The 19973-nt window shown below is 33.7% G+C and overlaps 2 protein-coding genes across 2 annotated transcripts; both read right to left on the bottom strand.

Moving 5' to 3' along the window:
- Window positions 1-2042: 2042 nt before the first annotated feature.
- GCNT1_9 (Beta-1,3-galactosyl-O-glycosyl-glycoprotein beta-1,6-N-acetylglucosaminyltransferase) lies at window positions 2043-3983 on the bottom strand (the record flags this gene model as incomplete). The annotated part of the gene is made up of 2 exons (XM_035733968.2): window positions 2043-2187; window positions 3370-3983. The coding sequence occupies 2 exons, from the start codon at window positions 3981-3983 to the stop codon at window positions 2043-2045; spliced, it is 759 nt and encodes a 252-aa protein (XP_035590176.2).
- A 5102-nt stretch (window positions 3984-9085) lies between these two features.
- GCNT1_8 (Beta-1,3-galactosyl-O-glycosyl-glycoprotein beta-1,6-N-acetylglucosaminyltransferase) lies at window positions 9086-12093 on the bottom strand (the record flags this gene model as incomplete). Its single annotated transcript, XM_051218527.1, has 2 exons — window positions 9086-9595; window positions 11404-12093. 2 exons carry the CDS (start codon window positions 12091-12093, stop codon window positions 9086-9088), a joined length of 1200 nt encoding a protein of 399 aa, XP_051074512.1.
- Window positions 12094-19973: the final 7880 nt, after the last annotated feature.

The raw sequence follows: 19973 nt of genomic DNA, 5'->3' as shown, positions 1-19973 counted from the left end.
AGTTCCATATTAGGAAGCAACGACCGTCCAGTGCTTACAGATTCCCGATGGTGGTCTAGCTTTAGTTGACTCATGAATTCAACTATAATATCATGTTACCTAAAACACGGTGTAGGTCCTCGGTATACTACGGTAATATAGGCTTTTGGTTAATTAGCCTAATTCACAGTCCTGTTGTGTGAGACTACCAAGAGAATTTAAGATATGCAACTATATTTAACCTAGCTAGTCATTCGACAAATCTACCACAAACAGAAGACGGGAGACAAAAACAACACGAAATCCCACTGGTTGTTGTTTGAAAGTAATAACTGAGCCGTGATACGAATACATAAAAACACTTTTTATGAGCTAATAGCAGTTACATATGAAGTGTTAACAATAAAGATTACAATCCAAGTCAGGGGTGAAACAGTAAATCATAAGTGAAGTCCCATAGAGTACTCCACCGTCGACATTTCGAATTGTTCACAGACCATAAACCACTTGTAGTGATTTCCGCAAATAAGAAAGACATTCCAATTCGCACATTAAACTGCCTCAAAAAATTGTCGATGCATTATCACAAAATGGTCAGAAGTCTTCTCAATCCCTAATGTGTCTATCAGCGACACAATAAAAAAACTAGAAGTGACCAACAGTTTTGAACTACTATAAATTGTAATGAAGGAACATTCCATCAGCTCAGTCAAGTGTGAAAAGTTCTACAGAGAAAAATGGTTTCAAAAATTTTAGATTCCCTCCATTTCAACCTCAATCTAATTCTTAGAGGGAGCTTTTTATTTATTCATTTAAAAGAATGATTCTAAAAGAGAAGGGGGAGGAGTGGTAGAAGGAATAATCCTGCTAAGTTGCCGCTTAATACTAAATTCAACAAAGTGAACGGATTGTCGTTGGCAGAAAATATGTTTAGACGAAAAAGTCGGATTATGCTTAGTGGTCTGATACCAAGATAAATAGGATGAAAATTAATAAACCGTGGTTCAGTAAAAAACGCTGCATCGGAACCATAATTTTTCATCCAAGTGAAGCAGTTTAACTGTGAAATTTCCACTCTTGCAGATCATAATGGGCATGTCGGGCAGGAGGAAGAAAAATAGGAGTAGTTTCGTATGAAGTAGAAGTGGGTGAACTCACATGAATGAGACATAGCCATCATATAAAAAGACCAGATCTCGACAAAGCCGGGCCAATCGAAAGCTGGAAACCTTACCTGCATACGGAAAAGACAGTGAAATGATATTTTTCAGTGTGACAATATTTCACATCAATATGCCTTGCACTAAGACTGAGTTTTCTTCAATATAACAAGCGTTAACTTTCGTCGGGTGTGACAGCTATATTCTTTATATTACTCTGTGTAAACCTCGGCTGTATTTGACGGAAACCCTGTTTATCTTTCCATCTATTTGGTGTTTACCATTTAGTGATTACGTATGTGTGAAGTCAGCAAATAAATATTTGTATTTGATTTGACATTATCATATTTATTAAGAGTCAGTATATCTTCATTGCACCAATCTTTTTGTTTTCACTTCACATCATGGGAATTACAATTGTTCCCGTCTCCAAATATAACCAGTAGAATCGCGTATATTACACTATTGAGTGGCGATTACATGTCACAAATTACAGAAAAAAAAACATTTATCAAGAGCCATCCCAAGTTAAAAGAATGGATCTTAACTTCATAATCTGTATGCATTATATCTGTATCGAGATCTGAACACGTTGACTCAATTTCATTCATAGTTCAGGAAGTACACTTTTGATAAAACACTATACTAGCATGTCATCTTTTCGATAAATTAAAACATTTCTCCAACTACTGTAAGTTTGTAATTGAATCTAAACTGCCTAAGCAAACTTTCCTATGCAAATATAAAACAACATTCAGAGCAATAACCTTATTTATCTGTCACTAGTCTTGTTAGATAATAACATTTAGTAAATACAATAATGTATGATAATGATATCGGGTACATAGGGAAATTATCAAACACAATTTGTTCATTGACAAAATAATTAACATTTAATTACATTTAATAATTAAGTATAAATCTTAACCAATGAGCTACAGAATCCGAATATTGATGAGGTAATAAACTATGATGGTATAAAATGATAATACATTGGTTTTGCAATTGATTAAAGTAGCCTGATACACAATTTACAGTTTCAGCACATCTAAAATTTAAATTAAACATTGTTAATAAATTATCATGTTATTCTGATTATTTCTAAACAAACTGAAGTTTATTAATGAATTAGATTAAATAATACTTCAATTGATGAAGTAGTGAAACTTCATCAGTTGAGATGGGTGGGACATGTGTTACGTATGCCCAACCACCGACTGCCTCGACGTGTGATGTTCAATGGTGTAGGAGTAGGTTGGAAGAAAGCTAGAGGTGGCACAAATCCATGAAGTCACTGACAAATGGACTGAGTCATGTTGGTAGGTAGAGACTATCTGGTTGGGATCCGCGAGATGATAGCAACCGATGGTTAGAAACATTGAATGACATGGCTCAGAATCGTTTGAAATGGCGCAGGTGCATCCACTCTTTGTGTTCTCCCAAATTCTAATCTTCTGGATTCTTCATGTCCCTCATTTTTTCTCTTTCCAAATTTATTTCACTGGATTATACTCCTTGACTAACATCTTCAAACCCTAATGTTTCCGATTACTGCTTATACTCTTACTACCTCTACCACCATAGGATTTGAATCAACAATTGTATCTGTGTGCTAATGTGATATGGTAACTCGAACTGATGTAGGGACGTATGTACGAAGTTCTACGTTGTTACTGACTGACTGACTGAGATTAAATAATTATCCAATGATCATTGCTCTGTTGACTTTTCACTATTTATAAGGTTAATTTTTTGAACTTAAACTTATGAAATGGAAGACAGTTCATAAAATAAGTTGTTGGACTTATGACCGACAGGTTAATTGATCAAACCGAAGTTGTGATTGATCATTACTTCACTATTTTCACTAATGTAGAAAGTAATTTAATGAAACTGAATAAATAATTATGATCTTTAGAAGTGTATTAGTGTAAACAGGGATATTACTAAAAGATAGAGGCAAATACAGAGTTATAATAACGAATAGTCTTTTCGATGCGTTAAACACATACTATCTTTGAGACCAAACCATCCAGCTCAGAGAACAAAACACCACCAAAAACATACTATCTTTACTGTCAGTTTTCAATTCATTTTGTCAAAATTATGCATTGATCGGTATTCTTTTAAAGTAAATAAGGTTTAGAAATTGTAATGACGAACGACAAATAGCTAATATTTACTACAAAAGAATAGTGTTAAAATATCAAATAAATTAGTTGAAACCTACTGTAAAACACAATCGTATGTACTATGCTTTGTAAACAGTTCATAACAGCCATCTCTTTGACTATCGATTGACACAAAATTTGGATCAACACGTTGTTCAATGGTGAATTTTTTCAATAAAATTGATAAATCAGTGCCTATCAGTTGATTGACATGTTGTATATTTGATTCAACACAAATAACATTATTAACACTATTACACTGAACTCCTTCCAGTAAACCTTCTTTATTATGAATCACGCAATAACGTTCATCATTGTAAGATAATGGGAGATTTGTAGATCTCATTGCTCCCAAATTAGCTAGTTCTATCGATATATCATGATATCGCCATGTGATCAAACCAGTCATACGTGGTGTAAATAATGCATTATATTCCAACCAAAATGTTCTAAGCTTTGCATCTTTAAGAATATCCTGTAAATCTTCAAATACCGGTAGTTTCAAATGCTTACCAACCGATAGTCCGAATTCGTAACAAATTTTATTAGCTTCACAGAACGTATACATATTTGGCATAGAATAATAATTTTGTTTTTTTGCTAATTCAGAATCACTTAAACAATAATAAGTAATCATTTGTGAAATAAGTAGACATTTAAAGATTATATGCATCTCAGGTATTTCAAGAAATCTTATTTGAATAAATCCTTAATGAAACAGATTCGATATTACAACTTTTGATTAATTTTGCTGATATATATATAAACATGGAAACTAGACTTGAAGATAATCAACATCCCGTTATTTTTATTCAAGTCATCTGATTGGTTAATAAATCTAAATCTCTCTACAGAATTTGTGAACGGAGGGAATTAGAAGATATAACAATACTTTATTCTCATAATCATTATCGATTAGTCATAAATGTAATTTGTTTTATTCTTTAATCGTGATTAAATTCATTCATTTGGAATATATTAGATGTCAAGATATAAAACTATTTGGTTAATTCATTTCCTAATGTAAGTACCTAGTTGATTTTGAAAGGAACCAACTGAGGTAATTTCATTGGGAAACTCAAACAACTATTATTTAATGCTAGGCTATGTGTTGAGCAAAGTACACTTTTCAAATACAAATGTAATCAGATTATAATGTTACTGTCAGACTATGAAAATACAGGACAATCAAAACGAAAGTTGAATACTTCTAAGAAAGGATTATTTCTAATAAATCTTTACTGACAATTTAAATCAGTAGATGATTAATGGTGTAAACGGCATGTGTAACAGGAACCGTTTTACTTTAGGCAGTATTAGAAGTTCATTTCAGCAGTGAACAATAAATGAACATAAAAATATATTAGAATAATTATTAAATCTTTGAAAAATGTGTGTTTACCTCTAGGATCTATCTTATTTGAACCTCATTACATCAATAATCTTCTGAGAACAACATAGATACATTTAACTACCTTAATTTTTAAATTACATGATTAATGCTTTTATGAGTATAATTGCCTGATGGACTTCTGTTATGGTGATAGTGTTTGCTGGGACATTGTAATGTACCCAGCACAAATTACTGTTTACTGATATATATATCCAACAATTTGTGGATTTATGACATGGACAGAATATTTTTAACATTCACACATTAGGTAACGCGTTAATCACCAGAATAGATACAATTAACCTGAAAGGTAAAGCACGCTTATAAGTTGTTTTTTTATTCAAGTATCAATAACTTAACGAAAAAGAAATACAGATGACTACAAATCGTATTCAATAAAACGAAGAGACGTATCATCAGACCTTAAAATATATAATAGATGTTAGATGATTATATCGAAAATTCCTCATCAATCTCATAATTAGGTCACACATCGATTTTTTCATCATATGAAATCATAACTTGTTATGAAAATCGGAAGATACTTTGATGAATCCGAACTGAATGGCGACCACAATCTATGAAATATAATTCATCAGTTAAAGTAAATCGACTACTCATTATTGACTATTACAACACATCTTCGGTTATAGTGGAATAGTTGGAGAACTGTGTACATGAAATGTTAAATATTGATATCAGAGAATATTTAGAAGCTGGCATTTAGGTAACTTGATAGTTTATAGACATAGTGAGATATATATTCAATCCTTAAGTCAATAAGATGAAGGATAACCTATTAAGTGTTTACAGATCACTTTCGTGACAAAGAATATCAAGCCATTGATACAAAATCATTCATTTTGAGAAGCTAGAAACTCAAATGTGTTGAAAGTTAACAAATATAAGCAATTATTTTTTTAAAAAGTATCTTGAAAACATATCTTTATATAAACTCGGCTTCTTAAAATTTAAGGTAACATATTAGACATATGTAGGGAAAAGAAAGGTTTAGACTTTAATTTCAAAAAAATATTGATAATAATTGAAACTTTGAAGCAGTCACTATCAGCAGTGTTACGATCTGTCAAAATCCATATACAATGTGAACAGGATAAAACTGAGATCGATTTGAGACAAATTTAGATACCAAGATTCTTCTTAAAAAATAGTAAACCGATCATGAATAAACTGTCCAGTTCGAAAGAGAATCGCTGTCAAATGATCACAGGTGGAACATGTGTTACATTACTGTGTAATCAAATTGATCGTCATGTAAACGATTGGATATTTTACATTTTCATCTTTAGTAAATAGCACAGTTCAAACTCCCTTATATTAGAACACATAATTTGGCACCCAGAATAAGTCAGGCTCACTGGACACAACCAGGACGGAAAAGACTAAATTCGACAAAGCTGTTATTACATTTGCACCACGAAAAAGAAAGTACCTCACACACAAAGAGTGACACTCATACTCTCTGAACAAGCACAAAAGGCATTCCTAGGACAGGAATCGCACAGATCCATCATCACAGCATCCTTGAAAACAATGGAGGGGATAACCATGAATGTCGTTCAGTGCTATGCACCCACCAGTGGTAAGTGTGAAGACAATACAAATCAGTTTTATGAAAGACTACAGTTTATCGTAGAGAACTGGCCACGAAAAGACCATACCATCCTGATGGGTGGTGTGAATGTTGTAACGGGTGGGACTGCAGGTTTTTGATACGCAGCGTATTTATTGATCGGCTCTGTGACAGTGGACACGTAAACACGTAGTGGACGACCTAGTGCCCTGATTGGCCCTGCTTCGCTGTCTGTCCCAGCCAGTTGAGTCAAGAACACAAGTCACAGCCTCTGAGTTATGAATCATTGTATTTCAAACATACTCTATTTATATACCAAGCAAACAAACCACATCGTACCATAAAATAGGAAACAACATTTGTACAATATTTAACAAGTGAAGTAAACATCGACCAATAAGAAATGTACATTTAAGGTCCAAGGCCACCGTAGACTTAACACAATAATTATTGGTATATTTTCCGACTATCCTAACAGTGAACGACGAGATCAAGATGGACAACACCGAATAAAATGTTATAGGATGATATTGAACTGAAAGTAAGGAGAGAGGATGGTGAGCGATTTACAAATTTATGTAATTCCAATAACTTGGTGATATGTATAATCTTTTAAAATGATGCTATATCCTTTTGATAATTTATCACTATTTTATCTGGCCTCACAGATATACGCGAGCTCAGACATACATAACAGATATCAGCTTACACAGTAGCTTAATCGTACATTATAACTTTGTATAATTCAATATTTTCTGTGTATCATAGTTATTCTGTGCAGGTTAACATTGTTTTTACAAACACGGATATTTCTTTATATATCTTTGTTTGCAGGAGGAATTATTATGTCACATTACAATTAATTCTGTTTACGCCTAATTTTATCAACCTCTTCAATTAACTTATTTAACAGACGGTGTCATTAAAACAGTAACAATTTGTATCTCTATGTATTATTATATCTGTATGCTTGATCACGTGTTACAGACTACACAAAAATTCCTCTTACTAGCTGAAGTATTAGTTGCTTAAATCCCTCGATCATTCATTTTCTTTCCTATACACATGACCTTAAATCTTATCAATTCACTCGACTATGAATTCGCTTTGTCAGCTTGGAACTTAATCATTCCCACTGTACAATACTAAACTGTTGTCGACGCTTTGGCTTGCCTTCTGAAATTTATACACTGTAGGGAGTTATCTGATAAAGGTAATCATGACCATGGATACACGAAACCTTAGTAATTATCTCGAAGATGTTTTATAACAAGATCTAAGAGAGTATGAACACTACAGAGACATCACATAACTATCACTACCAGGCAAAATTTACCACAGTGTTGTTGAACCGAAGGGTAGATTTCGTAGGAGTTCAACCTTCAGACCAACGGGCTAGGTTCCGTGAAGATTAGTCGTGTACCGACCAAATTGCAACGCTATGAATCATTGATGAATAATCCATTAAAAAGAACTCATCACTATACATCAACTTCCTTGATTAAGAGGAAGCGTTTGACAGTGTGGATAGAAGAACTTTATGGGAGCTTGCTCAACACTAGTGTGTCTGTAAAGATTGTCACCATCATGCGGAATTGTTAAGACGGGCTGCAATGCAAGTTCTTGAGTGTAGGTTGGCTCACAGATGCATTTCAAATGAAGAACAGAGTCGGAAAAAGGCTGGTCACTCTCACCGTTCCACAATTTTCTGGTTGTTGACTGAATTTTGAAGAACTCCACGGATTGGGAGAGGCACGAAATACATTAGAGAGCTTAAATGTAGCTAGACCGTTTGAACTTAGCAAACGACCTAGTCATTCTACGTCTTACAAAGCAACAAATGGAGGTAAAAACAGACATTGTAGCACCAGCTTCTGAAGAAATAAGCCTCAGTGTGCACAATATGAATAAAATATACCGAAATACAACACAGTGGACACCAATATATCACACTTGATGAAGAAGCTCTGGGAGTGATTGAAACTTTCAAGTACCTCGACAGTATCATTCATGAACAAGGGGGATCTGATGCAGATGTGAAGGCATGAATCGGCAAATCAAGATCAGTGAACCTACAATTGAAGAATATCTCGAACTCATAACAACAGTCAGACAACAAAAAAGTCAGAATTTTCAATACAAGTGTTAAGACAGTTATACTTTACGGAAATGACACTTGGAGAACTACCACAATCATCATCAAAAACACACAGGTATTTACAAATAGTCATCTAGGTAGGATAATCCATATCCGTTGACTGGATACCATCAGCAATAACACTGTGACTAACTACTATGACAGAAAACAAATCAGCTTTCATCTGAAGGGGAAATCAGAGAAATATGCTGGAGGTTAATTGATCACACCGACAGAAATCATCAAACTGTATTAGGAAGCAAGTCATAACTCGGAATCATCAAGGCTAAAGGAAAATTTGCAGACGATAGCACACATTGCTCTATGAAATGGAGTCTGGCATCACAATAATAAATAGCATTTATCAGTAACTGAAAAGGTGAGCACAGATAATTGTTATTCGGAGATTTTAGGTCGAGAGCCTATGCTTCATGAGGGGTAACATACATAAGTTATCACCAAGTATGACTTCTCTGAAATTCCCGGTATGATCTGATTGTAGATTCTAAAGTAAAAGCTTTGTACAGAATCGGACTAATCAGTAGTTATTATCATTACAAAACCAGAGATTAGTTTACATAGTCGCGATAATTCAACACTCTCCGTTCATAAATAAATCAGTAACTATAATTCTTAAATAAACTCTTTCTGTTAAATGTGATCACTGGAACAGAATAGTCTGCTGTAAAATGTTGTGTTAAATTTTGTATCTAATTCACCTGACAAATGTTCCTGTTTCATTTTTTTTAAAATCCAATATTCCAAACAATCATATGCAAATTCATGAAATCCATGATTGAATTTATTTACGAAGAATTCAGTTCTTTGTGTGAAGTTATGTAAATGTTGTATTCCAAAAATACAAATACCACGAACAATGCGTCTCGATGCACAATAAGCTGGCCACCAAATTTTATATCGCGCAACAAATGTCGCACGAGGATCCTGCCCATTCGATACGTGACACGTGAGACATGCTCCTGGAGCTTCAAGTTGTGGATTGTATGCCAATGTACTGAAAAACAATTCATCTGGAATTTTCGGCAAATTTTCTTCTTCTTTAAAAATCTTTCTTATTTCTAAAGCTCGTTTATCATGAAGTATGTAATCAACCATGTCTCGCCTTAGAGCGGCATGGAAACTACCCTTCGTCCACTTCACCTAAAGTAAATAGAACAGTTTAGCATACATCAGCATAAATTCAAAAGTCGATAATTTTCTACAAAAATGACAACCATTTTAATTAAGGTTCTGTAAAATCCTTGACTTGCATAGGGTGCATTATCTGTCACTTTAATCAAAAATGTGAATCACTAATGTTTAGGGAATATCCAAATGACATTATTTTTACACACTCAAGGCTTAATCTTTAGTTTTTTATATTATTCTGTCTGCATTAAAAAATCACTTTTACGAATGTTCTGATGAATATAAGCAAAGATGGATAGTGGCTAGCAGTGGAATCCAGGACGGGCGTTTCGTTCTATTTAGGACTCGTCAGCCGGATGTACCCGCATCTCATAGTTAATGTTCATTCTGAATCCCACTGCTAGCCACTATCTATCTTTGCTTACAGTGCTTGTGAACTAAGGCAATGTCGAGACAATATCGTGGCAATACGCACAGTATGCACATATGCCAGCAAGAAACTGATCAATTGCAGTCCTATACATCAATCAGAAGATTCAAGTAAACAATACCAAATGACGTTCTGATGAATAGTTTTCGAAATTTGCGTCATTCACTGTTTATTAGCCAAAAATATTTTGATGCCCAAAATATTTTTTTCTTTGTAACCTTTTCTTATTGTTATATTTATGAGTATTTTGATCATGAACAAATAATGATGGTTGTAATTTGACTAATCATCACACAAATCATATGTATTTACATGATTTTATGAAAACTCTGTTTAATCTGAATATGGTTTATGTCATATACTGACACCAAATGTTGGAACTGTTGTATTTTTATTGTGTTTTATAATAGAATCTAGCACGTATATCTTGGATTATTTGTAATTTATTAGCTGGATCGATATGGCTATTAATTGCAGTCTTTAATATCAACAACAGGTAAACTCGAATACTTATTTAGATCATGAAATCATCAATAAATACGAATCATTACACGGGGAATTTTTTCTTAATTTACATCTAAGGAGTATGTATTTATGAACGCATCATTGATTAACATTATGAGCTTCAGTGTTAACAAGCTAAAACGAAACCGTTGGCCAACACTCGTTTGGCAAATTTCAATTTATAATGAAAGTCACTGCAGAAATTATGTCAGTAAGAAGGTTTTACATAGAATATTATCCATAATAGTAAAAAAATACTATCGAAATATAATTTATGTGTTCTCACAAACAACCGATTGTTTAATCCAACTACTCTAATAGAACAGAGTAAGCTCAAAAAGACAGAATTGAAGATACAAGTTTAGTCATTTCATTTTAGATCATACAAAGCAATACTTCGTGGAATTTTCTATAATAGTAAAAATTTAACATTTTTCAAAAACAACTCACCTGTAGTGGATCTTTTACCACACTTTAATACACTCAAACTTATAGAAATCTACAAAGATATAAAATTTATACCCAGTTTATATTAAATAATGATCTATTATAAAGTAAATGAGTAGTATAATAGTATTTGAAGAATATTTTTGTAAATTGTTTCACACTCGTATGCAGCTGCTAGGAATGGTGGACTAATGGCAGCCTGTGTAGTATATATTGCAATAACTCTAACAAAGTTCCAGAATCATGATGTTCCCTAAATACATATATTTCTCGAAGACTATGTACAACTTCAATGGAGATCATAAAAATATTTGTCTCCGTTGACCGTATTTGCCAACACAAAATTTATTTAGTTTCCTAATCAAAATTTCAGTTTAAATACAGTGAATAGAAATAAATGATTGCAAGTTTATGCGTTCCATGCTTACATTAAACTTACTACAAAATTCGGTTGTTTTAAGGGTATTCTTTCTTCAGGAGCATTTTTTCTAGCACAATCAATGATATTGGACATATTCAACGCTTTCAGTGCAGCTACTAATTCCCAATTCGTTCGTAATGGTAATTCTTTCCCGTTGATGTTCACCAAATATTGCCATTTAACAGTTGGGTTGTTGAATAACAACTCAGAACAAGCAATAAATCCCTCCACTACTGAATAGTGCCCCCAAACTACTCTGATGCTCTCAGATCGATTCACTACCAGAACATTAGCACCGAAACATCTAGACAGATTAACAATTTCCTCATAAAACCATTCAGGCGATTTCCTGTCCACATGAATACAATAAAGATTGTTCGGACGATAAATTAAACGCAGTAGTCGAGCTGTCCATTCAACATCATCATAAATTAGTAGGGAATATGCAATCGGATATGATTTCTCTTCCTCACTCAACCAGACAGGTTGTTCAATTAGTTGTTTGAAGTTATCACAAGACTTCGAACCATCCCATAGATGATAACGGTCGTTGCGTGTTGAATAAGTTTCGAAGTGTTTGGTAGTTAACGGACTTTTCACTGTGTCTTTTAAAAATGCTTCACACGTTTCTATGGATTCACTTATCATATTTTGATATAGATTAATTGAAGGAACTTCATATGATCCAGACTTCAATAAATTGACCATTATTATAATTACTAATATTATTGTAGTTGTGAAGATTATTCTCAAAATATTATCGTTCAACACTAACTGTAATCTTCTAGTGATGAAATATTTTCTTGAATTTTTATAGATATATGATATCATGTTGTGTAGGACTGCTAAGTGTTCATATCATAAAAACATAGTTAATAATTAATTTAATTTCGATAATGCAATGAGAAGACGTAGTTTATCAGAATTATGTGATATATTTGCGCAATACATTTCGAACAATCTGATCACACATATACTTGTTAAGAACATTTATATATGAAAAATTAAAAGGTCAACTAGACAGGTTAAGGGTAAGTCATAACAAAGGAAAGATGTTAAAGTACACAAAAACAAATGTGATTACCACTTTGGATAGTAAATCAGTACTACCAGGGTAGGTTAAGTGTAAGTACAAATTGTTTTTGAACACATAAAGGGGATTTCAATTTTCGTATAGCCAAGGCTTCAATAAACCTTAGTATACGTCCTTGAAGGCTTTTGTATAACACTACAAATGCTGATTTGATATCAACCTTATGACCCGTCTCAGTCAAATGTTTCTCAATGGATGATGATGTCTGTCTATCCTGTGATCTTATTTCACCATTGGAATTCATCTGATTCTACAACCATTTTGGTATATGTTCACCCACCCTTCATTGCAAATCACGATTGCTCCTCCCTACGTACGTGTTTCCACACATACATGTAAATTTATAGACACAATGGGATGTGACACAATCGTTTTCATGCTGTTTGGGCTTTTGGTGAAACATAGACCTTGTCTTTTCGATAATGACAAGTTGGGCTGCATAAAATGTCCGGTTGATAGCTAATTTAAGTCTCTCTTTCAACATGAGACTATTTGTGTCACCTCTGAATGGTAGCGTAATATAAACTCGCTTTTTGGGTGCCAGAAGCGTCATAGGTTTAGTCATATTGCAACCCTTCCAGCGGTTTATGAACTTCAAAGGGTAACCATTATTGATTAACGCATCAGTCAAGAGCTTCATCTCTACTTCAATAGTATCACTAGTACAAATACAATTCATTCTATTGAATAAGCTCTTTATTAAACCGCGTTTATAATGAATAGGGCAGTGACTATGAAAATTAAGATATTGTCCTGTCCATGTTGGCTTTTTATATGTAGCACGTTTGATGGAACCATCATCTCTCCTAGTAATCAGGATGTCAAGAAAAGGAAGTTGGTTGTTCTTCTCTTCTTCACATGTAAGAGAAATGTGCTTTTGACTACTATTGAATTCTTCTAACAAGCAGGTTATGTCTTCAATTTTATCACCTATGATTATTATGTCATCTACGCATTGTTTATACAGACCCATCTTTCGAATTGAGTCTCCAACTAAATTTTCCACATATCCCATGGACACATCAGCCAGCAATGGTCCTAGAGGGTTGCCCATAGCTACACCATCTATTTGTCTGAAGTGTTCACCTTCAAATGTGAATTTTACATTATCTGTACATAATAATAATAATAAAAATAAATCTTTAAGAGTTTTAACAGGAAAAGGCAGTGGAAGGTTTTTCGAAGAAATAAAGTCACACAAAGTATCAATGGTTTTCCTAAGAGGTACATTTGTAAATAAAGTGTTTACATCAAAGGAGCACATTGTCTTTGTTTTTATATTTATATCCTTTAAGTAATTAATTAATTCGAATGAGTCAGTCAAAGAATACTTACAATATTGATTTCTGATAGGGTTTAATAATTTTGTAAGCCATTTTGCCAGGTTGTGTGTAAGTGACCGACACATAGATAGAATTGGACGTAGGGGGGGGGATTAGGCTTATGAATTTTCGGTAATCCATATAAATTGGGATATGCCGAACCCATAGGTTTTAATAAATTAAACTCATCTTTGTTAATAGCATTCATGTTTAACAATTTCACAAGATTCGAGTTCACTTTCTTTTCTAATTTACGTAATCTATCAAAGTCAACATCAGCCAAAAATTTGCTTTTATCACTGAGAATGGATTCCATTTTATATTTGTAATCTGACTTATTCATAATAACAACACCAGATCCTTTATCCGGTTTAAGTATAATAATATCGGCATTATTTCGCAATTCTTTTAATGATTTGAAGTGCTGAGAAGTTAATATGCTTCTCTGCTTTGGTCCAGAAGAATGAAAATGATGCGCTATATCCACTAGTTTGGCTTTAAACCAACTTTGATTCTCTAAGGACGAAGAGGTTAAAGTACTCAATTGATCATAGAGGTTTTCAAATTGGGCATTGACTGTCATTTCAGAGATTTGTGTTATAGGAACAGAAAATTTTAAACCCAAGGACAATGCCTCCTTTTCATGAACAGACAATACAATCGAGGACAAATTAGTGACATATTTATCAGGATTGATTGGGAAGGAAGTGAGATTATTATTATTGCAGCAAGATTTTTCTAGCTTTTTCCATATCCCTTCTTTTGTTTTCAAAATGACTAATTGTTTAAATTAATTTAATGTTATTGAATTAATGAAATGGTGGAATGTAACATGTTTTTTGTCCTATATGTACACGTATCATAGTTCCAGTACTCATTAACATAAGCAACACAACTAATTCCCCTAAATGAAAAGAGAAATTATTGTAAAATAAGAGTCATTGTACAGAATCTTTTCAATATTCTCATAAGTCTAATGTTTTACATTTTCTACAGCCTGTATTGTCTTTTATCCATAACTTCTATCCTTTCATGTTATTCTATTTTATTTGTTGAATAGAAGCACTTAGTTGTACAAATTGTAATTTGATTATATAGCTTTCAAATTTATCCTATGAGAGGCAATACTAAAAAGAACCTAAGACAGCCGGGTACTCAAGCTCATCAGTTGAGTTCTACACATTAAGACATTACTATGAATTTATCTTTGTAATAACTATGCAGATTGTTATGAGTAAAACTTTTTGACCGGTCGAGTTTACAGTGAAAAGGATCAAATCCCATACTGTCAATGTACAAACCAGTTTTATATTTTTGTTTAATTGAACGTATGGAATTTCATTGAAACCAACTCATCAATTATATTTATCATATTCTTATGATGTTCCGAAATTACCTGTTTATCGTCATATCTGTGTGCCAATGTAAAGCTTTAAATTAGACCGAAACGGATGTTCAGCATCACTTCACCTTCATTGCTTTTACAGTCATCGCATAGATTCACAGACACAATGATAAAATAAATCCTTTGTTAACAAACTCTAAAGTTAGGTCATCTACAAAGCCGTTGAAATGAATTCGGATCTTACGGAACAGGTCAGAGGGTATTTGGTGCTAGAATCAAGAAAACATTAGGAATGGGTGATGTAATAATTGAGTGAAGTTCATAGACAGATAAGATAAATTATGTAATAAAGGGTTTACATAAGATTGATAGGATTAACAAAAAACAACTAGTACGATGGGTTGCGTAACTGCATCACTAATGTTTTCTTAATTCTAGCACCAAATAACCTCTGATCTGTTCTTGAATACACATACATAGTTATTATTGATAACCCTTGCCATTCCAATTCTTTACATTCACTTATGTCAATTGTTTCATACTATATCTTACCTCAATGTAAAATTTTAATACGTATTTGATTGTAAGCAGCTGATGAGAAACGACAAAATATAATGAATTCATATTATTCTGCATCCATGTTCGTTCTGGCTTTATTTAAATTCATAAAGGGAACTAATTTTATGAAATTTATGATATATTTTTAATGTTTAAAAAGTTTTTCATTAAGCAAGTTACTTGAAGAGAAGAACTAAGCTACTTAGAAGCCCGTTTTTCAATGGGATAACATCTTCAGTTGCCAACACTGTCATGCATCAAAACAAGACACCATTTTGTAAATTTTCTTGTCAGGAACTATAAGTATTTCCAGTACTAACATATATCGGTCAGCTAGATCTCCCTATCTGTGATTTTAGTGGCCCTACATCTGACCCAATTGGATTGTATGCCGACAGTCATCGAAATATACATGTTGGCTGTCCTCGTATTTTTCATCGACTTAAGTCGCGTTGTGAATAACGGAATTAAATAAGTTGAATACGAGAATGGATTTTTGAACAGCTATATTTTGTACACTCAGTGATCTGGACAGGAAATGAGGGGATGAAGCGAATAGAAGAGAGCGAAGCGAAATTACGCTCAATGGAGAAGGCTTGTGAGCCAACTTCATTTAACCAAGCGTTAATCAATATTTATAGCCAAATAAAAATGAGTTACAGACATGTGATGAATAGGATAAGATGTGTACACACAAGTGCGCTCATATAAAAACATTCAGGGTTGATACGTAAATAATTAACAGGGTCAAAACGTGACTCAAATACAATAGATAAATTGGTCTGTCCAGAAGCTAGAATAAGTTATATGGGCTTATTATAGTAACCGACACTACATGATCAGGTTTCATTTCTGACCAAGTAGTTGCCTCCTCAAACGAGTAAGCTGACAACTTAGTTAACGTTTCCCCTTTTCAGTCGGTTTTGACGGATATAAAGATGAAAAAGACCGTTTTTAATTTGTTGCCAAATTACCTCTGTAACGCTCAGTTCATGTATGAGGTCAGTTTCATGAAAGCCATGTTTGTGGATAACCGGCCATTTAAACATTTAAAAAGACTCAGAATGCAGTGTATGGGAGACCTAATGGATTTTATTCCTCGAAATTTTCTTTGTACAAAAGCTAAGGGACTATGAATATTCTCCATCTCTCATAACTCACCTACATGTGTCCCTGGTATTCATCTTGCCATGAAGATTCGATGCTCTTTAGATTGGTGTCACATAGGTAATGACTATCTGTCATATCATTTATACTTGATGAAATTTAAAAATTTTGGAAGTTCAGTCAACAGTTCACGGAGGATTCCGATCAACGTTAAAAGCACAATAATTACTTATAAATAGTCTGTAACTAACTGAAAGAGTATTTCTCACTTATAACCTCATTACTTATATAACTTAAGAGAATCATATAATTTCAACGGGTAAATGTATCATTTGAAATTTTAGGAAATGGGATTTCCTAATGATTAATTCTTTTAAAGAATAAAACAAAATAATAAAAGAATCAAAGTCATCACTCACCACATAATCTTCACTGTATACTAGAAAAATATGTCTTAATAAATAAGACAAAAATCCAAATGTAAAAATTAGTTCTAAAGTCAAACAATATCAAATGTCTTACACCCAGATACATTTACAGTTATACATTTACTTAATAACTTTATAATGAGTAGGATAGGTGGAAAAACTTTAATAAATAATTAGAAAGGTCTTAAGAAGGGTCACTGAAATATTAATAACTTTATATATATAAAGTAATCAATATTTCAATAATAGTGAATCTACTAAGCAGACCATGCTGAAGTGATTTTAATAATATTAGAAAACGTACATGTCAATAACAGTAGTTCTTAAAACGCCCAGTGTAGTTAATTAAATGTATTTCTACCAATATAAAATATGAGTTTATATTACAACTTTTATAGCATATACGTATGTGAATACTGTGTGATCTGTTGTTTTATAAACTTGCCTCAAATAAAGGTCAATGCAATGCAAAAATAATATAAGAGTATGTATAGTAATATTGTACAATCACACTATCCTGACACATCTTTCTCATAGGTCACATTTGCCATTGACTATATTATAAATATCTTCTATTAACTGAAGAATGATTAGAAGATTTGACTGTGTTATGAATTATGTAAATGAAAATACATATAACATTAGACAGTACTGCCGCATCACTAGTGGCGGACGACTTTGGTATGGCTCAAGTGTTCTGGAACTACTTTAGCAATGTATATACCATAGAATCACCCTTCCCGTCAGAGCATACAAATCCCCCCACACATACACTGGATAGCGTGACCATTATAGAACTCGATGTCTTTGGTCTGCTAAATAAGCTTGGCACAGGTAAATCCAAGGGGCCCGATGAATTGCATCCTAGGCTACTGAAGGAATTATCTAACTTCGTTGCGAAACTTTTAAGTATGTGCTTTAATCTATCCGTAACTCAGGGTCGTTTACCAAGAGACTGGAAGAACGCCATAGTAAGTCCTGTCTTCAAAACAGGTACGAAACATGAACCTGAGAATTACCGACCCGTTAGCCTAACTAGTGTGGTTGTTAAAATCTTAGAAAAGATTATTCGGAAAGAGCTGTTTGAGTACCTCGATGAAAACCGGATCCTTTCGGAGGAGCAGCACGGTTTCAGAATAGGTTATTCTTGTCTCACTATCTTATTAGTGGCTCGTGAAATCTGGTGTGCTCTTAAGGACCAAAAGTTACCTGTAGACGTAGCGTACATTGATTTCAGCAAATCTTTTGAAAAAGTTCCGCACAACTGGCTGTTATATAAGCTAAGAAATGTCGGGATTGGAGGCAATATATTGATGTAGATACAAGACTTCTTAGTTGGGCGTCAACAAAGAGTACGGATGAACTCAAAGTTATCTAGCTGGGAAACTGTGCTCAGTGGAGTGCCCCAGGGTATAGTTTTGGGGCCAATGCTATTCCTCTTGTATGTAAATGACCTTCCTCGTCTCCTAACATCATCGGTTTTGCTATATGCTGACTATGTCAAGATATGGAGAACGATACGATGTAAGGGTGATAGCTTAAAACTCCTAAACGACCCGAAAAAATTATCTGAATGGTCTCAAACCTGGAAGTTGTGTCGTGATGCATATCGGTCATCAAGGTACAGATACATACACGATGAATAACATTGAGCTAGCTGTCGTCCAGACACATAATGACTTAGGAGTTATCGTTAGCCAAGACCTAAAGACTACTGCACACTGCCGTGCAATAGCCGCCAAAGGTTTTAGAACCTTATTGTCACTACGTAGGGCTTTTAGTCATGTCGACGCTAAAATGTTTTTGACTTTGTACACTGTGTTCATACGTCCTAAACTTGAGTACTGTATACAAGCGGCTAGCCCCTGCTTAAAAAAAGACACTGACCTTTTGCTAAAGGTTCAGAGAACATCAACTAAGCTGATTCCCGGAATAACGAAGCTTCCGTATGATAATCAACTGGCCAAGCTAAACCGTTCCCCGTTGTCATATCGTAGAACTGGAGGCGACTTGATTACAGTTTTCAAATTGCTTAGTGATAAATTTGCACCTGATAGCGCTCATTTTTCTTGTCTTCCAAAACAGAGAATTTATGAGGACACTTACAAGCCTAGAACAAATTACTTGTCAGCTGACTGTCGACTTTCCCATCGAATAATCAACGAGTGGAATTCATTACCTCAGCACGTGGTTGAGGCTCCATCTATCGACTCTTTCAAAAGAAAGTTAGATCAACTGAGAGACCACCATTGCCAGGACTAACACGGGCCATCAAGCCTCCTGTTCTTTCCAAACTGAAACTGAAACTGTTTCCAGTATTTGTAAATTCTAATGAATCAATAAATATCAGAAAATTCACTTCAGATTGTTTTTAAACATTTGCATAATTACTTCCCAAGTTTCCAAGATTTAGATGTAGTTATTAATCCATGTAAATGGATTTTGATGCTATATTCATCGATTCGTTTAGAGACTATATTGAGACTTATGGAATGTTACTCACTGAATAGATCAGGGCATCTTTTAATTACCACAAATATAGGACTGCCAATGAAAACCTTTAATAATTTCAAGGAATATATAATTCTTATAAACTTTATAGAACATTGTCCTGTTGTGAACATCAATACTGGAAGATAGATGTATCCAGTTATTAAGTCTCGAATAGGAGGAACTGTTCATTCTGGATTACACTACTAGCCACTATCTATTTTATTAAACCACTGCCTTTTACA

This window comes from Schistosoma haematobium, chromosome 1, assembly GCF_000699445.3.
Source record: "Schistosoma haematobium chromosome 1, whole genome shotgun sequence".
NCBI classification, from domain to species: Eukaryota; Metazoa; Platyhelminthes; class Trematoda; order Strigeidida; family Schistosomatidae; genus Schistosoma; species Schistosoma haematobium.
This window is presented reverse-complemented; position numbering and strand designations above follow the sequence as displayed.